Raw genomic sequence first — 24,484 nt, forward strand, 5'->3', positions numbered from 1 at the left:
ATTAAATTATCTGAGTATTGACGATGCATAAATACGTTATACTTAATGAATGAACTGGATAAACGACGGTATACTTAACTGATACAATACGCGTCGAGAAGAGATATCATTTGAATACACCGTCGACTACGCGCATTGCCGAAATTAAGATAATATAATAGAAAGTTACTACGCAATAGAAAGTTACTACATGATAGAAAGCTTTGTGTTAAATTTAACACATTTCACGTGTCCCACTCAAATTTCTGTGTTAATTTAACACAAGGTGAATATGTTGAAAAGTAACAGAGATGTCAAAAATTAACATAAAATTGATACGTTAACTTCGATACTGAAGTGTAAATGTGTTATTTTGATATTTACATATGTTGAATATCAATGCAACATAAAATCTTGAGATGACATAAACACAATATGTTAAATTAACACATATGTTAAATGGTATGTTAAAATTTTGACAAGGATCGGTCTTAACACAGCACACAAAATATTTTTATTGTGTAGTTTGTACGCGTTAAATGATCGGTGTAAACAGGAGGCCAATATATATATATATATATATATATATTCAGACAACGTAAACTTTTAAAGGACATCTTTTTCTAATTATCTTTCTCTTAAACTCAGTAAACACCAATTAACAGTAAAACACATTACACATCGACGTTGTAATTTCCCAGTCAATGTAAATACGATATAACACATGTTGTATGTAACAGTTACTATTAAGTGGGAAATTACAACATCGATGTAATGCTACTGTTGCTTGAAAGACGTCTTTTAGAAGTCCGTGCTACTTGGGATGTAATCGAGGAGCGGCAATCTCCGACTCGTTATAACCCTCTATCATATCAACCACGAAGGATCGAGTCGTATGTAGAGTGAAAAATATAGCGCGCGGATCAGTTAAAATTTATCCCCGATATCGTCCCTCGCAAGTGTATGTATGACTATGTGTGTGAATGTATGTGCGTGCGTGCGTTCACGCGGGTGCGTCGCGCGAATAAAATATTTCTCTCTTGCAGATTACCCGGTGCGTGGTTAACAAACCCAGCCGGCGACACTTCGGCTCTCAATCGGTACCTGCTTTGTCAAGCATTTTACATCGAGCGACGTAAAACGAGGACTGACTCGGAGTCCTCACCGTTTATGTACACAGGATTATTAACTTAGGCTCGTTCGATTAACAGGAACGTACGTGTGTGTATTTCTGTGTGAGTGTGGTGTGTTTTCTGTGTGTGTATGCAGATGTGGTTACGCCGTGAGTTCACGCGCTCTCAACAACCGTACGAGAATGCGAGCAGAATCGCGAACGCCACGAGGACGATTCTCCCTCGCGGTTCGTCTCTACTCGAGGCGCCCAGCACGTGGTTCGGCGCAGGCGATGGTCCGCTTTTGCGAGTGTTGGCCGTCACCGTGTGACTTCTCCATCTCATGGTGTATTGCGGAGCGGTCCTGCCGAGAGCTTGCAGCCTGGAAAACGCGTTGGATTTTACTCAGAAAGGAAGGAAAAAACAGCCTTCAATCTTGCGCATAGAATTACGAGATATCTCTGGCTCTTCAATTGCATCGATATATGTTTAATAATAGATTTATAATGATATATTTAATGATATATTTCGAATCACAGGCACCTTCGTGTGTATCTTTTTCTTCCGATTGTAGAGAGAAAGATATATTCGTCTTCCTGGGAATACGACAGAAATGACTCAGTCATTCTTTGATTTAACTGTATCGATCATTGTTACGGACAATGAGAGAATCTTCCTTCCTTCCTTCCCCTCTCTCCCTCTCTATCTTTCTCTCTGTTAGCACATTTTTCTTTATATCTGGCAGATTACGGAATGACGAGTGGTGCTGGCGTCGGTCGTAACGCCGGAATTGACGTCGTAAGGTGCGATGAACGATGGCCGATTGTTAATCAGCGGATAATTTCTTCCCGCGAGACGACAGTTACGGATCGCGCGGGCATCAATCGTCGGTTTTATGCTAGCGCGCGCTCGACACACAAACACGGCTCCGATCGTTCGTCGTCGTCGTCGTCTTCGCTGCCGTCGTCGCACAAAACGGCGCTTATATTTCAACAGACCGTATCATAATCTCCCGTCGAAACTGTCGTGAAACTGTCGTTAACCGGAGCTAATAGACAAGATCGCGGGGGAAACTTTCGTCGCGGTCTTAATCGGTCCCAGGTGCACCGGTTAAGAAACTCACCTAACCACCGCGGTATTCATCTTCCACGGCAGGGTGAAATTCTTGTGCGTGTCCCTCGAGCAGAACGTGTGCAAACGGAGACCGGCCGGGTCACCGTCCTTCCGGTATTCGTGTATCGTCAGATTCCATGCCGTGCAGGGCCCTGTTGAGTAGAAAAAGCGTGATGAGCAGACATCGTCGCGATGCACTCCGTGATGAATAAATTTTGTTTTCTCATCAAGCTTTTGTGTGTTTATTCTGTAATTTTTTAATGTTTTATCTACTACTAATATCGTTACTATTAAACGTCCCCGCATAGAACATTTTCTGCGGTATGATTGGAATCTATTCTGATTTCCCAGAAAAATGATGGATTCTGATTGGGAAATCTATGAAAATTCGAATTAGAGATGTAATGTTTCAAAAGTGGGGATTCTAAGTAGGAAATCCAGACAGTTTCCATTTTCTTTATCCAACGTTTACCAAAAGTTGTCATTTTATTTAAATGAAAATGTTACTTTACTAGAGCAAACAGTGTTATTTGACAGAAAACAATAATATTATTTTGAGAAAATAATATTTGGTTTTTAATAAAGAAAAAAAACTTTATTTTATTGTATATAAAATATTGTCCCATCGAAATAAAAAAAGAAGTTCTTTTTCTAACATAGTGTTTCTTCTTTCAAATAATTTATTATTTGTGACTATCATTTTAATGTTTGGATGAAGATACAAAAAGATATATATATCATTTGATGTAAAGATATTTATTATTTGAGAAACTAAACAATCCTGTTTGTTGAATCAAACATTCGTTAATTTACTCCATTCCGAAAGACAAATTTGTTTCATTTAAAGAAATTGTATTAAATCGAAGGAGATCTTTTTCTCTGTGCACGTAACGTGCTATTACGTGACGCGTGTGTTACAGTTATAACGCAAGCGTTAAAAATGACAGAATATGCAGAACAGGCAGAATAGGAAAACGATTCAATTCGCCGCGACCACTCGAACGCATGAGAAGGCTGCACTCGAATATTCGAGAAAGTATTCAAGATTGAATTCGCTGCGAAGCGTATCTTGCGAGACTTCGTGCTGCGCGAAGTCCCGCTAAGTGGAAAAAGACTTTGTCGGTCTTGTATATTATTGCAAACTTCTTGGCGATGTCTCCCTTCGAAATTTTCATTTCAAATTAACTTGCACAAGATACTTGGTACGGGAAATGATCCTCGATCGTTCTCCATTTAATATGGTACAGTCTCCGCTCGGTTACGCTTTTTTTCGAACTTACTTCACATATTACTTGATTCGCGTGACTCACATGGAAACGAATTGATTTTTTCCGTATAATTTGATTGCTCGTGGTTTTCGGAAATCAACCACCGACATTAAGTGGGGGTAGACTGAAATTAATTTCATCGTTCAAATAGTTCAGTTCGCGGTTTGTTACGCTGCACCGTCGACCACAGCCGAGATATTTCCTCGGTCTGACATTTTATTCCGAAAAAAACAATAACTAACGCGCGCACGCGTGCACAAGTGGGTTAATCGTGAGAATGTTCATTACCAGGATTCCTGTTGTCCATGCGGTGAGCATTTTGGCGAACCTTTTATGACAGAAAATGCGGCGCTCAACGATGAAATTTCTCGCAAGAAGAGAACGACTCTACGGCGAAAAGGAAGAGAAGAGCGAGAGAAGGCGGTGAGAAACGCGACGATGCCGCGCAGTCCGGGAGAGAGGTATATTAAAGCCATTTCCGGCCCCGGCGTTTGCGGGGCTTTGGTTACGGTTCCGACTCCGCTCATAATGTTCCGTAAGGTGGCGAGGAGGAAGAAAATGAAAAAGACGCGGGCACAGAAACGCGGGGGAACGTTGGAAAGAGAAGAAGAGAAGCACTACGGCTGATTTTTCTCTGGCGGGGACTTGCGGAAGGAGTGTCATCGTCGGAGTAATTCGATTCGCGGCAGGGTTCGCCATTCAAAGTGAATAGTTTTAACGCGGGATCGTTTGCGGAGTTCCAGCGGTTAATTCATCTAATAACGCGACCTGTCCGCGAAACTCGTTTCCGCGTTCCTCTTGACGAGACGGATAAACCGGCGTAATTGCCTTCGAGACGGTGACAGGGGCGAGAAAACAGAAGCGCTTCGTTTACGCGCGAAAATTCCGTATCGTCCAAGCCGTTATGCACAAATCAAAACTTTCCGCGTGCGTCGGCGCGATTTCAATATCTCGCTTTTCTTCTTAGTTAATATTCCTGAGTGCTGCATCGTGACGGCACGGAGTTACGGGGGCGGGCTGTCTCTACCTATTTCTTTCTCATTCTCGTCTTGTATCCGTATCTCTATCGTCTATTCGCGACGCGAGGGAAACCGATATAACTATCTTTCCTCTTGAAATATCGCACGGAGTATTCTCTATGTCTAATACAGAACGGCGCGCTGCCACGTACGCGAATGTAGGAACGGATCGGGTCACTGCATCACTGCATATGTATATGCATTTCGCCGCATCGATCGCTCGCCGTTAGAGTTTCAAGAGAAAACAAGAACGCGCACGAGGGAATAATATGAAAATAGAGAGTCGCGTTGCGAATCGCGCGCGAATAACAACGATGAGAACCGCGAGCAGCAATGAGCCTTGACTTCTCGAAAAAAACATTATATTTATATATATAATTTTACATGACATCTAGTTTATGAATTTTGTCTTTATATGGCTATGTATATAATCATAATTATATAGTGAGTTAACTTTAGAAGTCGAAATATATAAAGAATTAAACAAAATAGAAAGAAGTATTCCGGATAAAAGTTGTAGGGTTTGAAGAGGGACATAAGTTGATGACCTTAACTTTATCAAAGTCATTTTAAGATCAACTTCATTTTTTTAAATAGAATCATATAGCTTTTTAACACAAACTTTTCGAGATATTTTATTTTTTATTCTAACATTTTTTAATATATGATACTTTTACACGCAAAATGAACAGAGAAATCTCGAGAAAAATCGATTTGTGTTAAAAAAAATCTATATGATTTAATTAGAAAAATGAAGTTGAAATGACCTTGAATTATTGACTATACAACGAAGATAAAATCACCAAAGTATGTCCCCCTCCGAACCTTACAACTTTTGCTTGGAATATTTCTTTTCATTTTTTTCTTTTTATATATTTAGGCATCTCAATTTAAATTCCCTGTGTTATAATTATATATGATTATATACTGCCACATAGAAATAAAATTCATATATAATTATAATAACTTTTCCTCACCTCCTTTTTTCTTCCATTTTCGAGAAAAGAAGATAACGTACTTTCTGCACGTAACAGCAGAAACGACATCCGCGTATGCGTGCACGTTCCACCACGGAGAAATATCCTTCATACTTTATGTCTCTTCGCCGCGCGAAGAATAATCGTAACGCTCCCGGATTCAAATATTCGAAACGTACGCTTACACAGCAGTGGTGGTGGCGCTGTGGTCGCGTTCACAAGACGGTTACCGAACCGTGTAGTAAAGCGCGCGCGACGACGGGAAAAGGGCGAGTGAGGCAACTCCGAGAAACGCGCCAAGGTAAGAGAACAAGAGGGAGAGAGGACGGCGATTTCCACAGGGTGAAGCTTCAACACCCGCGGTCTCGCGGTAAATCCGATGGTCTCTTTAATCTCGCGACCTGCTGCCATTCGTTTCGCCGCCTGCGCTCTCCATCGTCGTCCGTTCGCGCTGCGGCGACTCGGCCATGACATATCCTCTCTCTCTCTCTCTCTCTCTCTCTCCGACTTCTATTCCCGGGAACTTTTTCGCGTCCTTTTGCGACTACGAGGACGAGACGGAGGCAATGGTGCGGACAGAAATTCCGACGGCCACGAGAAGAAAAGCAATCGAAAGGAGATTTCTCTTTCTCTCTTCCTCTCTCTTTCTGCCCTCGCCCGCTGTCGTCGACAGAAACCGTGCGCGTTACTCGGAAGATGATCTATCTATCTCTGTTTCTCCTATGGCCCGCAGGTCCCGAGACTACTTCCCGGTTGGAATAGAATTCCTCGCGTATTCGCGTTGTAGCACGACACACGCCAGATAGGATTCGTGCTTATGAAAATAAAACGACGGCCGCGACGGAGGAAACGTCGTTAGGAGCAACAATAAGTCGAGAGAGGTACGTTGTTTTCTCTCTTCCTTTCTCTTTATGTATAATGATATAACAAACGAGATATACTGTGCACACGTTACCTCGCGAGAAAATGCTCGTTTTTGTTCTCTGTTAATACGTGTTTGAATTGTCCGGAAAATCCTCTTTGGTACGGCAAATGAGCGTTTTTCATGTAACGAGACGACAGTAACTCTTTGTTAGATATGAGGAAAATACGATTCGAGAATCTTTCGGAACGATTGGAATTGCATATTTTAGGTTAGCTTTACGATCGACATGACTTTATGACATTAATCTTTTTGAGAAATTATGTAATGTACATAGTAAAAAATATTTTATATTTATGATAAAATCGGTCCTTGGTGAAATTTTTGCGTTAAATTTTTAACATAAACATGTGTTAATTTAACATATTATGTTTTTGTTATTTCCATATTTTGTGTTGAGTCGATATTCAACATATGTAAAAATAACACATTTTATACTTCAGTCCGTTAAAAAACATTTTATACATAATTATGTATAAATATACATAAATATGCATAGTAATATTAAATTATATATGAAATTTGTACATAATTATTTAATATTAATCATACTTAATTATTTATGATTAGATGTATTTAGATATAATTATCTTTTATTATTGTGTAATTTTTTTTCTATGCATGCAAGAAGATCTCAGCAAGTCTGTTTTAAAATTTCAACATAGAGGAAATGGCCGAAAGTTGTTTATAGTATCAAATATGCACAATAATAATCAATAATTATATCTAATCATATTTAATCATATATAATTATATGGACTAATTATGTATGGCCAAATTTCATATATAATTTAGTATAATTATGCATATTTATATATATTTATATATGATCAGGTTTGAAATATTTTTTAACGGAATGTCGATTAATATATTATGTTTATTAAAATTTTGTGTTAATTATTGACATTATATTATTTTTCACCTTGTGTGAAATTAACAGAAAAATTTGCGTAGATTGTTTGTATGGGACATGTAAAATGTGTTAAATTTAATATAAAATTTGTTAGTGTGTATGATAGTTCGTAAATTAACCGTACACGTTATAGAGCCGTGAAAGGTTTAAATATTTCATATAGAAGTTAGAGTACTTGAATTTACAAAAATTCCGCGACATATATAAATAGTTATATGTCGTCACGTCAGAGCGATTTTATCAGAACTATCAACAGGTTTATCGTGGCGAAGAAATTAATTGCACTATAGCAACATGGTATTCTTAATGTCCGAGATCTACGAAGGATACGCTGCTTCGGTACGCAGCTGCTTTCTGTTTTCTTTTAATACCGCCCGAAGATAAATCGTCCGTGAAACGTTCTCCTGGGAGACGTAGATAGGTCCTCCTAGATAAATCATTTTCGTACTTTTAAAACGGCTCTCGGTTTGTCTCGAGAGATATAAAATCGCGGACTAACAAATCCACGAAAGGCGGTTTATTACTTTTTTTCTCGGCTCGAAGAAGAGGAACGTCTCATAAATGTAATAAATATGAAATTGCGAAATTGCGAATGCGATGAACATTCCGATTGCGTGAAATTGTGGCTATTATATAACGTAACATGATAAGTAAATTTCGGCTATTACGATGTAATATGATAAGTAAATTTCGGCTATTACGATGTAATATGATAAGTAACAATTATACCAACAATTATATCAACAATTCGTGCTTCCATTTAATTACAGCTTCAATTAGAATCGGTAGTCGTGTTTCAAATTCACTATATTGAGCTCTGGGATTATCAAATCGTTCGACGCGGAAAAAACATGAAAAATATAAAACGACCGCGCACATGCGCGATAGAATTTACGATTCTCGCAGAAAACCGAAAATCTACGTGCTGATTTGAGACAAAAGAGACTGTGCTAATTCGAGAAAAAAAATATAAGAAAAATCCGCGAGTGGATAAATTAGATTTCGCCAGTGTAATTTGCGAACGGACTGCAGACGCGAGTGTTGCTTACGGCTCTGAGTGGATTTGACTTCGATGACGAGCTGTCGGTCGATCGGCGAATCCAGGATCCAGGTGCACTTCTGCTGGTAATACTGATTCAGCTTCAGCCCTGCGCTCGCCAGATCACCGCCATTGACCTCGCCTTCCGGTTCCGCCGTTGTGTGATCGCCGCAGTAAGTGTCATTGACAAACTTGTAGGCCGCGTGGAAATTGAGGCCCGCTCTCGACGATCTCGACCACTCGATGTAGACCGGAGTCCAGCTACGGATGCCCACCGGAAGCCAGTCCTGCGCGATAATAGAGCCCGTTAGACGGATGAAATGAGGGCCGAGGGATATCGTGTGGAAAATGGCAAGTCGGAGGAGACTAAAAGGCGCGACGAGCCACACCGAGCGATAAGGAAAAGCTGAAACAAGCGCGTCGCCGATAAAAATAGGCCGTGGGTGGAGCGATAAGGGAGAGAAGGATAAATAGCAATAACGCGTTGTCATTCTTTCGACGACGAATCTCGTCACGTCTCATGCGTCGCTCCTCGAAAAGAACTCGAGTCGAAAGAGTTTTGCTAAGATGTTCCCCATTTTTTCCCCACTCGATTTTGTACCCAATTTTGGTGTCAGGTGGTTAACATAGAGTCAAAATTTCGTCTCAGGGAAGAGCACTCGGCAGCGCGAGTTCATAGTTCGTCGTAGCTCCTCAGACAGACGCCCGCTTAATTATCAATCGTGGACGACGCACGTTTAATCCCATACGGTCTAATTATATAGATTCGGTCTGTTATTTATGTTATAGCCCGCGCGATAGCTCTCAATTGTGCTAAATAACAAGCATTTGAATATGAAACGATGATCCCCGGAATCGAAATCGCATTATCGTTTATAGACTCGTCATAACGATTACACTCTATTGGTAATCTGATAATACGCCTATTAATAATCATCATGTGGATACAGTCAAAGTCAGGTCAGTTTATGGCATGTGCGCGAGGTTTGCGGCAAACATATTTTATATGGAATAAATTATCTAGCGTTGATAGCTTCGCAGCTTTCCCGTGTTCGACGGAAAGTTCGACCCGGCAAAAACCGACGCATCGTTAAATCGCGCGCGGACAGTTTTGGGCTCCTCTCGGCAACGATCACGCGTTGAAATTTGCTGAGAGTGTTCTAGATCGTGTTACATCGCGCTTGATCTCGCGGCAAAGTTGCATCGATAAATTTATGCGCGTATCTTAAAATAATTGTATCGTAAAGTATCGGATTTTCAGTGGCGATATTAAAGGGATCTTACATTTATTATTTACGTATGAAAAAAATACTCTCCTATAATTTTATTTAACTATCGAAGTAATAAATGTTAATTATGCTTTGTCGTTTTGTCTGGATGGACCACAGCGAAGATACAGCTTGGATTTTTAAGACGTCGCGCGCACAATGAATTTTCTTTGAAAGAATGACCCACCTGCCCCGCTGAAAACGATATAACGAGCACAAAGAGAGTAACGGCCACTCGCGCACGGAAAATGGCGTATATCGCGGGCGATATATTTTAACGACATTGTCGCGGCGCTCGCATGACAATGCGAAGATAAATGTTGCGGTAATAGCGATCGCTTTTATCTTGTCGCGTTCAGGAAGCGAGAGAACGGTGTAAGACAGCCGCGCGGTGCGTTCAGATGCTCATTCGAGGGCACGAGCAAGCTCTCCGTCGTGTGCGTTTACCTGGTAATTTCCGCAGAGACAGGTGACGATGTGGCCAGTCTCGGAGACGAGCAGAAGGTGGTCCATGTTCTCGAGGGACTTGCTGACGCAGTGGCAGCCGCTGTCGCCGCACTTGGTCTCGCACGGATTGTTCGGAATCTGTTTCGTGCTACCTTTTACCTGCGAATCAAGACACGGGCGTTCTAACACGGGTGTGGATAAAAATCTGCGTAGGCAGGAAAGGCTGGGGGAAAACAATGAGAACGATACGAAATAAAATGGAATTAAAAAAAGAAACTTTGTATATCAAAGTTGGGCTCGTTGACTTTTGATATGAAATGAAACAGTGACAAATGATTTTCGAGCAGTGTGAGTCGAGATTTTGACATTATATTCACCCTGCAATCAAACTTATAGGATCAGTAGAGTGTCATATTAATTGATGCATTGCTCATCGGAATTTAGAAGAATTTAAATGCAGGTAAAATATCGAGACAATTAAATATTAAATCATTCTAAAACAGGTCTTTCTTTAAGCTTCAACGGAGAAACTGATATTAAATAACGATTTGTTTGTATAAAAGGAAATAAATAGGAAAATGGCCCGTACTACTATATTTTAAAATTCTCCATTGATCCTTCAAGTTACATGCAGAATTACCGTAGAAAAAAGATTTCAACTTGAGGTGTGTCATATATTGTTCGTTTATCGATCTTTAGATCAGAGTGGCAATTTTACGATTACTAAATTTTAATGATCGATAGCGCTGTACGATGTAAGGAATGTGATTCAAATACCGTTGGAACGCGTATTGAAAAAATTACTAATAATATTATTAATATTATGATAAATATCGTAAAATATTACCTATGATATTAATGTCAGATTGAAATATCAGTGTTTTGATATTGTGAAATGTTGGTATTGATATTAGAATAGTATTTATAATATTAATATATTTCATACATTGAATGTTTGTGAGCATAAAATGATAAAAAGAAAACCGTGTAACGACTCGTTCGAGCAGAGACACGCTGAAGCGTAAACATTTCGTCCTTGTCGCGCGCGGCAATAAACACATACGCTACGTCTCACTAGTCCTCTATGATAATCTCAAACACCGATTCGAACGCGGTAAATGTCACGCGTCATTCTCAGTTTTTATAAAATTATCAAAGCGCTCATAAAGCTAGTTAAAGTATCTCATGTGGTCTGTTATTATGCTGGGATCGTTATTAGTGACAACGACTTGAAATGTAAGAAATGTCTGCCACACTTTATTTTTGTTAGATTTACTACTTTTTTTATTTACTCGAGTTCAGTATCCTTTCTAATTTTCCTATTGCCAATAACTAATCAAGAAACCGATTTTTTTGTTTCAGTGTGTATGTTTTGTTCAAAGTGGCAGAGTCTACGACTACGCAGTAGAAACGTGAATGCAGATGTCGTATCGGAGGAACCAGTTCGGACTAAGCAAGGTTGGCTCGAAGGTAAAATTATAATTTTTTTTTTATTATTTAACTATTTAATGATTCTATTTAATTTTTATGGACGAAAATGGAAATATGATCACAAAGAACTAACATATGCCTGTTTCAATGTCATTGAGTCGAGCTTTAATCAGTGATGTTTATATTTTTTGTCATAGAACCACCTGGCAGAACGTGGCCAGCCTTGTTGCAGCATGTTGGTGAGTCACAGACAAAAGAAATAATAATTGAGAGATGATGATTAATAATATCTAAGGTAATGAGTAAAATACCGTGAAAGCCAATGCGATTTACTTTGCTCATATATTCTGTATGTTGGGAACTTTTTGTATCTGTGTATTGTTGAATGAAACATTGCTCAGCACAATCAGGGAATTATTTCTTCAGTTACATTCTTCCGAACACGTGCTTAAATCTTTGAATAATTATCTCTTATACATCTTTTAATATTTCCTAAGCATCATTATATCTTTTATCTTTCATTACATATCGTTGAACTATATTATTCAACTATTCAACTATTCACTCACTTTAATTTAATTCCCTAATTGCTTTGAGCAGTGTATGTAATGTGCATTGAAATTGTGCCGTCACGACCATGCGAAATTTGTGTATATTTCGTTCGCGAATTTTAATTCCACGGTTTTCATTAATAAATGTTTACACGCGACCCGCGCCGCGCAATACGTGTATATTGAAGTGACATAGTAACTTGCCGTCGCGAATATTCTCTGAATTCAATATATATCTGTTTATCGTTTATTTTACAAAATCAGAAATCTCGCGGAACGAATATCCCATTTATCAACAATATTACAATCATCTGCGAAATTAAATATTTCCTCTTTTCCTCTCGCTTTTATTCGACAGATTGTGCTGTGATCTTCGGTACGCGATATTTTCGCGATTTGTGAATTTTCCCAAAATGCCAGAATTTTATCAAATCGTTATGCAAATCCTATTTTGAATCTTCTAATGTTTTCACGTCTGCTTAGCCTCGTTAATGTACTGAAGTGAGGTTTAACTCTCTCTTGATACTTCTGGACACACAATTACTATGTCTTTGCAACTGTTTTTCGTTTTATCTCTCTATTGAATCTTCAAATTCTAATGAAATTTCCAATCTTAAGAAGAAGAAAACAGATTATGAAAAATAAAAATTTTATTTTATTTACCAATCTTCAGAGGATTACTTAGTATTTGTGGAATTTGCGAGATTAACGTAGAACAAAAGTTTCGCCTCGGGATCATACGATAGTTTTGAGAGATGCTGCATATGTTACTGCGAAGACAATTTATGTGAGAGCTTGGGGGATTAAAGTCGCGCGACTTCCCTTGTTTGCGCGACGAATTCGTAACGCGAATGCGATGGGTATCGCTCAGCACGGGATTACAGTTGGTTGCTTCCGCGAGGAATTCAATCGTTGCATTTAATCGTTTCCGAGAGTCGCTGGAACTCGCTTCGTCGGACTGTTGTTTCGCCTTCGGGGGCCCGTCTCCACGGAATATTATTTAAACGTGGATTAAAAGATTGGTGCGAGGGAAGAATGGGGGGAGGGGGACTTTTTGCGCTCGCGCCACGCTTGCCGAACGCAGATTAAAAGTTTTAGTTTTCGGACGGAAGGCGGAATAAAATCCTCGCTCGCGTCCCGATGAGTGTTCGACGGTGTGACGCTCTCTTCTTTAGCCGAGTGACTCTAATGCGAAAGTTTTCATCCGCGGCCGCGCGTCCTCAACCCCCGGAGCGAATTCACGGATTCAATTCCCGCGACCGATTAAATGCACGGTAGAGATTAAACATTTCGTCGGGAACTCACTGTAATGACCACCGACTGGTTGGGCGCCGGTATAAAGTGCTGCCTGCACTTCACCGGGCCTTCCATGGCGAATAATCGGTGCGGTTCCGGATGCACCACCGAACCTTCCACCGGTGACGTTAGTCCGTAATATTCGACGTCGCACACACTGGCCGGCTGCTGGGTGCCACCCTCGCGTTCTGCAGCATTAGACAAAAATGTGTTGTTCATGGAGGTGTCGAGGCATGCGTCGTCTTGCAATTTACACCTCGCAGCAGCAATCGAACTGAAGATTTAAACGATACGTTTAAGTTAAGCGTTTAAGATACTCTCATTTTATCATCGGCCGCCGAAACTTTCGCGCGCGGAACTCGGAACATTTCGTGCCTTTTGGAATAATTTTTCTATGAGAGATAGAGCTTCTTTCGCAGCGCGAGATACATATATATATATATATATATATATATATCTTGGCGAGTTATAGTGGGATCAACGCCTACGGGCACTTTTATTTCGCCGAAGTCCGCCCGATGCAGACGGAATTTCCTCATTCCGTTTCTTACACGGCAATTTCACATGATTATTCGCCGCGGTTCGAGGTCGAGCGGGCTGAATTCGACCCTTCCCGTCGTAGGAAATCGGTCTCCCCGGGTCGCATAAAGTTTTATGTTCCGGCGGATCGTACTCTCGAGCGCGAGATAAGGTAGGCTCGGGAATTCCGAGAGACCGAAAACGTTCGATCTCCGTATTCGATGGTCGCCGAGGTGCTCTATAAAAAAAATAAAAAAAGGCACACGCGCGACGGAAACCGGGAAGCTTTGTGCGGGATAACGCCGCTACGGACGCGGAATAAAAGGCCGGCGGACGTAGTCGAAGGTGATTCAAGCGCGGTCAGCGCGCGTTTTATCTATCGTTTAAATACGCTGTTATTTAAGACCCAAAATAGCCGGCCGCGTCGAACCGTCTCTTATCGACCGCAGCGCGACGCACGAAGATACATCGCGTACGAAGGTATGCACGCACGCATGCGTGCGTCGGGCGCATGTAACACGTGTAACACGTGTAAACGTAATAACGTCGATCGTCGACACACACCGGTCACTCGTCAATCATCGTTCAATCGACGTCGGCAGTTTGTCGTCGCACGTCCGGACGCGGCGACTTTTGATTCTCGTCATTTGCGCCTTTTTTTAATAACGGTCGTGATTGAATCCGCGTGTCGTTCGTTTGTACGATCGGTGCAGCCCTGGGCTGATGCCGCGTTGTCGCACGGTAGCCGTTTCATAGGCAGCGTAAAAAATCCCCGCCCCCGAGCGGGGGAATGTGATGTCGATATGATGCGCCGTAAAATTTGACCGACGTTTAAAATCTCGTCGATATCAAAATTCAATCATTGCCGCGCGTCAGTGTTTTTGTTTTCGCCCACTAAAATTTTATTTCCCGCGCTATTAGCTCGCTCGCGGAAAACACGCACGGTCGATATTAATTTCCGATTTTTGGTAGAATGTAAATTTACGTAGAAAGACGACCGGTCCGGTGTGCTCATTCGGACAAATTCTGTAAATCTTTTAATCGGCATCACGCGTAACGCCATATCTGAGGCAATTATTTTGCGAATATTCGCAAGAATACGTCGCACTGAGTTTTGCGTGGAAAATTAAACAACGAACGCGCTACACTACTGACGTTTCCATTTGGAAAATTCGGGCTCCGTGCTTGTCGCGCGCCATCGAGCTTCTCATTCGCGATGGTCCGGTTTTGCGCAACAAAATAGTCGTAACAGTCGCGAGAGAATTATCCGACCGCGAATAATTACGAGTAACCCAAGTGAGCGTAATGTAACCGAGGTCCCATTTTAATCTCCAGAATTGCCTAGCCAAGAAAGGTCTCGGTAGCTACTTAATCGGGGTTAAATCTAATCTTTGAAACGGGATTAAACGCGACCGCTGTGTTTTTGCGGCGTCGCGTCGATATTGCGAATGTGTCCTCCGGCAGCCAACCGGGATCCTCGGCTGAGTGCCAAGCGAATTTCAGGATTACCAGTCCGGACGTGCCTATGTTCATCCGATTAAGGGGGACCGAGGCTTTGACATCGATATGTCGAGGCGTATTTACGGTAATTAGTTACTCGTAATTAGCGGTTTGGTCGCACCGCAGTCGGCCGTTCGAAAAGCTGCGAACAAAAACGCGAATTCGGCCGTGGGAGACGCGCGAAATTGTACCGATTATGAAAATGATACTGATGCTATCATCGTGGCTCGTGACAATCAGCCGCTCGATAAAGAGTCTCGTCATTCGCGCGCGCTTCGCAAACAGCAATACCGGACAGCAATTATCGAAGACCCAGCGTGCGAAATACAACAAGATTAGGTACAATACTACTAACTTTACAACTAAAAAGGATATTCTCGACACATCTAACGAAACATACCCTTGATAGAACGGAGGAATATCATCATATTCGCTTTAGAAAATATCGAGTCTTTTAATACTCACTATAATTTCTGTTTTACTGTTCGGAGACCTTTCCGGTGCTTAGGGAAGGACGAAGGACACTGAATTATACATAAATCGTATTGCACGATCTTTTTTAAGCCTCCGCTCGGGCGCATCAAATGAAAAAGCTCCTCGGAAGCGCGTAAAGAAACACGATTGCGTTCGTAATTTGTAACGACGAACAAAAAGCAGACTATACTGGCGATAGAACACCGCGAGAAAAAGTTCACTAGCTTTTTGTGATTTCGCGGTGCTTACACGCGGGCTTGATTGTGCGACCACGGCGACGGCGGCGGATGCGCTTCATAATCCAATTTCTGACATGCAAGCTTTTATTTCTCTTTGCGTCCGCGATAACTATGGCACGCTTACGCGACTCGGGCTTCTATCGTCGTCGCCGTCGACGACGAGGACAACGACGACGACGCTCTTTTTACGGGCACGACGACGACGACGCGCGACGTACGGCTTACCGTCGTGGAAGTAGTACGAGACCTCCATATACTCCTCGTCGGTGGGGCTGTTCGAGGCACGCCTTAAAACCACCGTCATGTCCCGGCCGTTGGACGAGTAGCGCTTCGGCTCGGCGTACCTGGAAGAAACGCGAACAGGGAACGTCATTTACGCGGACGTCGTGAGTGGCGGTGAGCCGGTGAGCGAGGGGATGGTTTTCCCACGCTCTGAGAGCGCGCGAAAGAGCCGTTCCGGAAGCAGATATAAATCGAACGGCAGCCGCCAAGTGCGTCGTAAGCAGTGACAACGCGAACATGGCTGATGAACGGGGCGGGCGATGTTTTAATCTCCACGTCCCGTTGCCAGATATGTGGTACTCGAATATTATACTCCTACTATTTTCAGACTGTTTCATCAACCGGAAAAAGTTTGAAAATGTTCAATTCGCAATCGCAACTAAGTTAAATCGATAAAAAACGGTCAAAATCTGCTATCAGTCGAAATATTCCGTAAACTAACACGTTTATTACCAGCGTCACACATGTGTGACAAATTTTTCTTTCTGTGCTACGTGAATTAAGGGCAATATTCATAGTCAGGTTTTATAAGGTTGTGTAAGATTGTCTTACATATAAAAGGAAGGGAATTCTACAATTACGTTTTGTTGAGTGGCGTGGTTACGTATTGTTGAGCGACTTCTTAAGTTTATCTTCAGATACTGTACGAATCGTTTTATCAGCTACGGAATATCTGAAGATTAACTTAAGGCGATTTTAAGTATAAAATTAGTCTATAAATACTGGTCTAAATCTGTGTTTCACACAGTTATGTAAAAAAAATGAAAATATGAGGAGGGTACCTCGAATGAATTATGATATACAGCGAAAGTATTAATAAATATAAAGAAGAGCGGTTTCTCGCGAAGCAATCTTATCTCGTGAAAATTCATTCATTTTCGAAATGTATGTGCGGATCGAGAGATAAGGTGGCCGAACGATTTTGCCTCGCTTTCGTGTACCCAGTAGAAAGGAACAAAGACGTTATTCACGTTTGCTCGGGTCGCACTATGAATAATGATCGATTCGACACTCGCTCATGTTACATACATATATATATATATATATATACCGCGCAAGATCTGTGACACTTTTCACGTGGGACATTTAGGGCATGCAGGGAACTTCGACACGAATTATTAATTCACGACTATTATGCGCGGGGGTGAGCATGACGCCCCGCTGCGAAAGGGTGCTTCCGCAAGTTACATGAACGGCAGCGCCGGGACAAAGCAGGATGTAAATCTTGCACGTAAGACTCTATTTTCTCCGGGCAAAGTTGTAAATGGACGTCTTGGGAGCCGCCCCCGATAGTCCGCACGAGAGAATTGCCTATGAGTTAGTTTTGCAAGATAAATCGGGCCGTCCTCGCCGCTCTGCTCACGGCGCCGCGAGAGGATCGCCTTTTGTCGCTCGAATGAGCGCGGAGTTACATCGTCGACTTTCCAACACCGTAGCAACTTTTCCGCCTGACGAACAACGCGCGTGGCGTTCGGCGCTTGCTGACGTTTGACACTTTACTCGGATAACTCTGTCGAGATCACGTGCATCATGATCGAATCGTCCCGTCGAAATCGCTCTCCTGTTGTTAACCTCTTCAGGGATGAATTTGATGACTCGCCGGAAGAAGTTGATTCTAAACTTTTATTTTAAAGAGATATAAGTATAACAATCAATCAATCAACTGTTAATTAAATCACGAAATATTTCTTTTTCTTCCTGTGAAATTTTGTGGTGAATATTTATTTACGATAACGTTCATTATATCTTTGTCGATTATGTTTGAATTAAAAAATATTAAACGTATCTAAATGTATGCTTATATGTGTCAGTATATCTGAAGAGATTAAACAAAATCGAGAGATTCGAGAATGAGAGAACAGGAATATATCGCTGAAATTTTCATCACTATAGTTACACACAAAATTTTACATTGTAGGAGAAAATATCCGGATGAGTAACTCCCTCTATAGGAATTATATAAATTCTCTTGCACATTTCACACGATTTAATCACGCGTATTTGTTAATTCACGTTGAGAAATTATACATACATCTGTATTTTCCAAGAATTCACGCACTGCGAATTACGTGAATCATGCTAAACAGCTCGAGCGCGTGGTGCTTCGCGGAGAATCGTTGCAATAGAAGAGTACGAGTTACAAATCCCCCCGTCTATTTGTTGACTGTATTACAAAGCGGCATAATTATATCCAAAACCGCGATATTCCTGCACGAATGATAGTTTACTTTATCAACGCGGGATAAAGCGACTGCTCGATACGCTTGATCTGTGCTGGTTCATTGGCTGCCCTGGACAGGCAGACGCAGGTAGCTTTTAGTTGGGCATGACGTGCGTGAAGATTAAATTACTTGATGGCTATCCCAGATTGATCCTCAATGTATCTCGTCCATGCACGAGCGGAGATTAAATAGAGCGCGCCCCGCGCAACTCGCTTGAATAATAGCGACGTGCCACGTCGCTAGACCTTTGTTCTATCCTCAGTGATATCGCGCGGTAAACGAAAGTACGATTGTACCTTTCCGCTATGTCTTTCGTCGATTCGTTCTGATCCCGTTCGCATTGACAACGCTCCTATCTCGCGCCGATACGTGTCCGTTTACATTCCGCTTATCCTGTCATCATTTCTGTTCTACGTTGTTACGTTTGTAAAATTATTCTAACCCTAGTCCGCGCGCGCCACATTCTGGTTCAGTGGGCCGGAACATTTTTCGATTTTCTAGTTTTCACATGATGTACCGTTTTTTTTTTTTTTTAATATCAAGTGTCTACTACAATAAACGAACATATTACTTTTTTTAATTGTATTTGCAAAACCACTTGAGCATTTTTTTTCGAAACCACACGTTTTCTTGTAATAAATAAATTTAGTTTAAACCCAAATCACTTTCTTGACCCGATATTATAAACATCTTATTCGGACTCTGCATTTCCAACTCCCGCATTACAAGTTTAAAAGTATTAATTAGAAAGGAAATGACAAGGCAACGAAGTCGAGCGGTCTCGCGGACCGGAATATGACGAATTAAAGACTCGAAAATAAGAGTGACTATCTAGGGTTAACATACCGATTTTTGCATTTGTCGCGGCAAAATTTTCATCTGCCGCCGGCAGGTGAAATGTAGTTTGTCCTTGTCCGTGTAGTTTGTCCTTTGTATCTTCTAACACGGCGAGATTTTTTAGGTTCACTCCTTCTGCTTCGGCCGTGCTTCATTTAAGAACCGGCCTCTCAACCTCTTTCTTTATCTTGCATCGTCTTATGAAGTTAATACCGTTTCTCGCGTTAGGCGAGGCGACTGGCGGAAATTCGGCGGGTCAGGACGCGCGATGGGAAACGTGCTCGGCGAGTAGCGGGGGTGCCGGCAGAAAACGTGCGAGGCGGATGAAGCACGGGCGTTATTTCGCATGAATTTTTACGAGATTAGCCGACATAAAACACGCGGCAGTCCCATAGGCACGTACGTACGCTGCATCCGGGCGGGCTGCTGCTAAGCATAAATCGTCTCGGGGCCGGCTGGCGCAACGTTAGAAATTAAAATAGATTAAAAACTGCCAGAGTGGCGTCAGCAAGGCGCACGCCGCCGCCGAATATCGCTCTTTCTGCGCCGGGAAGCGGAAACGATCCACCCTCGTTTTACGGCCGAACGGAAGCCCGCGGACGTCTGCGAGTTGCAGCTCCGCGATTTCCGTTGGCACCGCGTGGACGATCTAGCGTGTGATTCTCGATCTCCTTCGACTCCGCGGCGATCTGTTCGGCGAGCGACTCACGAATTAGTTCCTATTTTAAGTAACACTTACTACAAATTTTCTACGAGGTTCGGGCTATTTAGAAAGGAATAATTGATACTAAGAATATTAACAATTAATAGACATGGGAAAAAAATCACTGGCAATGTGCGAGCCAGTCTGACTTGAATACAATATCTTTTCTCCTATTTCTACATTGTTGAATTCATACACTGGCTCGTATATTGTCAGTGATTCCTTTTCTGTATTTATTGATTGTTAATTTCGGGAACCTTAGACCTCTTTTTTTATTTTTAAGAATATTAATCGCACAGAATAAAGAATCGATCCGACGTAAAAGTGCCCCACGTGCGCGTTTAAAGCCTAGAAAATAAACCCAGTATGTACATTTACTTCCCGTACAATTTTATCTTCCCGCTAAGATTCATTCAGTATTAAATCATTCAGCGACGGTTCCTATTATCCTTTCATTTTTACGGATTGTTTACCCCATCCGAGCCTCCTCGATATTTCTCTTCAGTCACGAACTAGTCGTCGTGTTCTTTGTAAACGCATTCGCGCGCGCGGATCGATCGTCGTCGCGAGACTGTTCGTGAATTTTACGTCCCGTCAGAAGATGAGCCATAACTGTTTCGTCGTGATATTCCCTCCGTGCGATATTTTGCGTTCAATATCTATAAGGGCCTCGCTGATTCATCAAACGGCTGGGCGTGTTACGTGACGCGACCTGGTATCCACTGCGAGATCCAGCCCTAAATCAAAGTAACACGCTCCCATCCCTTCGACCGTCGCAGTTCATTTTCCGGAGCCACTTAGCCGGAGTTACCGAATCGCGAGACATCTGTGCGAGAAGCGACGTTATCGCAATATTTCAGGCTTTTTACCGCGCATATCCTCGGATCGAAGAGCGAAGTCGGGCGTAAGCCCGGCGAATCGATCGTATTCCATCGGGGAGCCAACATGGTGGTGGTGGTAGTGGCGGAGGCGACGTCGACGGCGGCGGCGCCTCGAAATCTCTTCTGGGAAATCTCTTAGCCCTCCTGCGCATCGTTCGTTTGGCCGTTCGTTGGTCGGCTCGTTCTTTTTGCACCGGCCGCATCAAGTTCATCCCCGATGCGGCGGCCGGCTAGGCGGGAGGGGAGCATCGGGTTACACCCGCGTCAGACATTTCGCGTTCGTCCATTTCCCACGGCTTGCATAATGCATGCGGCCGCGACTCTGACGACGACGACGACGTCGCCACCTCGAAAGTCCCCTTTGCACTTATCCCCGTCTCTTTCCGGCATCGGTCGGCCAACCGGCCGATGTGACCGGCGGAATTCTGCTTCGCGGGTCACCGCCGGTTTCCAACCTCCCGAGGAATCACGGTGGTACCTTTGTTTGTCGTCGCTCGATCCTTCCGCGACGCCGTGCTGTTTCCACGGCCGATTGGTCAATCTCGTCTCCAGAGGCTTCGCTATTTGACACTCCCGTCGGCGAAGTTGTCCTGCATACAGGGATAGGGATAGGGAAATCCTTTTTCTCTCGTCCTTTCGAACTCGTGCGTTCTTCTTCATTTTCTCCTAGTTTATAAGCGCGTTCGTCTTACTGTTATTACGTAATCGGGCTGCGTTTCGCGTTGTTTTGACAGTGCTTGTAATTTTACGCGCGGCGAACGATGAGAAGATAAAGTCTCGAAATTCGGTCGAATAACGGTTGTAATAAGGTTCCGAGGAATCGAGAATTTTGGGATGCAAGCCGGTTCGCATACTACGTCGCTGCTCAATATGTATGGCTAAAAATCTTCCTTCAAATATCTTTCTCGTCACGTTTTTCATTTGATATGACCTCCATTCTACCTCCCTTGAATTCTTATCAAGCGTCTCATTCTTATATCGATATCTCGGCTTTGCCAGAGGAAGCACGTATTATGAATTCAAAATTTACGCTACGGTAATTTATCACTTAATGACACGGATGCGGATAATTTCGGGAACGAGAGATGAAACGTGAGGAACAGCCGATATAAATTTTACGCGCTATTTGATAAAACTTTATTTCCTACGTTATTTCCTACACACGGTCACTTCAGGTATTTTTTGCTTTGGGAGAATTTATTCTCGTCAGTTGCGTATTTAATTCTATTACCGTTTCTCTCGTCACGCAGTTAATTTCTATGAAGCGCTTATTCACGTTCGATGCAAGCTTTAATCTTCCGAATTTTTATCTGTTCGCGCTTTCACGTAATTTCTTCGTGGATTTTGCGATCAAATGCTGCAAGTCATAAATTGTAGAGCGGGGGGAGGATTAAACGGATTAACCAGTATTCTATCAACGCTTAGCACGCGCTCGCATTTATTATTATTCGCGCCAGTAAATCGATCGGCATTAAATGTTTACGACACCGAAGGAACCGCGTCCATAAAGCGCGCGCTTCGCGCGTAATAACTTCGGCCAAGCGTACGCAAGAATTTGTATCGTAAATGATACGCGAACGAACAATATATATAGAGAGAGAGAGAGAGAGGGACCATTTTTCTTTTGGTCAAAACAACGCTGAGCTGAGCTGTACACTTGCGACATTGAATCCGCGGGATTCAAAAATCCGACTGTAACACACAATTATGCGGAATTAAAATGTTTATAATGTCATCGAAGAAACCACTCTCGTAAAACCGATGCTTTAATATGGACGGTGCGCGGTAAACCAGCGTATATAGTTCGGTAACGAGCACATATCATATATGTACGTTACATTTTTATAGCGGAATATCGCGTACTTTGCGCAAAACAAAAAGTCGAACGAAGATGCAAACGGGTATGGAATAAACGGGAAATTGGACGAATATCATAAAATGTGGCCGTTGGTTTTTTTCGCGAAATGCGCTAATGCCCGCGTAAAATCCACGCGAGAGCGTGGACGTTTCATTCGTGCGTCTCGAAAATTATTTTTCGCGCGATTTAATTAACGTTAAAAGAGTTTGCCGTGTAATCGAAGGATGCCCCTCGTAAAAATCACGCTATCACGGGAACGTTACGAGCGAAACACTGCGTGCGCAACCAGCTGTTCCAGTTTACGCCCATAAAGTTTTGTTACACTTTTTTATGGATATACGTCTTGCGACCATACAGCGAAATTATACATAACTGGGAACAGCTGAGGAAAAATGGAGTAAGTAGTTAGAGTCTTACGATTCCGTCCGCGCCGTTATCGACGCGCGAGAACTCCATGATCGTAAAATACGCATTTCGATACGGTATCGAGGTATATTTACACATAAAAGACGACCTAGAACCTTACCCGTGCACCTTTTCTGGAGCAAGGCCGAATTAAAAGAAGAAAGGGAAAATCCCTAATTTATCGAAAGAATTCAAAATTGAAAATCGACATAACTCCTTCAAAGAATGAAACGAAGGAATTTAATAAATCATTTTAAGGTGCAAAACACGAGTGTCATAATTTAGTTTAGTTTGGTTTAAAAACATCGATTGTTGCGTAAAGTAATATCAAAGCCTCGGCAGAATAGGTAAAAACATCCCGCCGCGGGAAGTGGGGAATATCCAGGTTTGACCCTTGGCTGAGTATTTTTTGCAACATAATAGACAGAATAAAACATTGCTCACTGACTAATTTAGCAATTAGGTAACATAGGTAATTAAGTATAATAACGGGTTTTTCCAGGAGATTGGATTTATAACATTATTTGAGATTCAAGGATTTAAGCATGGAGGATTAATTTGCTGCGTACGTTCAATTGAGAATATTCTGCGTGTGCGTTACATCCCGAACAATATTATTAATTATCTCAGAATAATATTAATATTAATAATATTAATATTCATATTGTAACATAACACTCGTGCTTTGCTTCTAAAGGTCTATTAAATTTGCGCGTTTGGTTCGATCAAGAAATAGAGCAATCTTCTTATTAAATATTTCATTCAAAGAATATACGAAAGATGGCGGATGATGAAACCCCCTTTTTATCGAAATTAATGGAGTTAGTACGCGAAATTAAGCGGTCGCCGCATGAAAAGTTCGTCGAATTCTCATTTCGTACAGTTCGCGGCAGTTTCCGATTCGAAGAATCAAGAGGCGTCGCCTCTGGAATAACTCTGCATGAATAACCGCGTTGCGCCGTGGTACTCAACGATTTCAGATAACTACCATCCCGCGTCCTCGACATGTACGCCGGCATAAATACGTACACATACGCGTCGGAATGCAACGCAAGAGAGCGCACAGTCATCTCTCATACTTTGACTTTCCCGAGCGAGATGAGGTAGTATCGCTTTGCGTGCTCTGTCTGACTCTCGAATGGAGAGACCGGTGATGGATCCGCCGGGGTTGTTTTACGATCACACACCGACGCGATCTTTCACCCCGTCTCTTCGGGATGTGAGGCTCA

General features: G+C 42.2%; 1 protein-coding gene across 1 annotated transcript in view; it reads right to left on the reverse strand.

The window, feature by feature from the left end:
- Window positions 1-588: 588 nt before the first annotated feature.
- Window positions 589-24,484, reverse strand: part of LOC106750748 — a 194,733-nt gene continuing 170,837 nt past the window's right edge. Inside the window, exons 11-16 of the mRNA XM_014631285.1 lie at window positions 16,293-16,411; window positions 13,345-13,523; window positions 10,058-10,216; window positions 8,353-8,629; window positions 2,215-2,356; window positions 589-1,473 (exon numbers count right to left, since the gene is read on the reverse strand). Of these exons, the coding sequence (XP_014486771.1) occupies window positions 1,278-1,473; window positions 2,215-2,356; window positions 8,353-8,629; window positions 10,058-10,216; window positions 13,345-13,523; window positions 16,293-16,411 (1,072 nt within the window). The 3' untranslated portion in view covers window positions 589-1,277. The remainder of the gene's footprint in view (window positions 1,474-2,214; window positions 2,357-8,352; window positions 8,630-10,057; window positions 10,217-13,344; window positions 13,524-16,292; window positions 16,412-24,484) is intronic.

Source organism: Dinoponera quadriceps, unplaced genomic scaffold (genome assembly GCF_001313825.1).
Source record: "Dinoponera quadriceps isolate SergipeBrazil2010 unplaced genomic scaffold, ASM131382v1 scaffold5021, whole genome shotgun sequence".
NCBI classification, from domain to species: domain Eukaryota; kingdom Metazoa; phylum Arthropoda; class Insecta; order Hymenoptera; family Formicidae; genus Dinoponera; species Dinoponera quadriceps.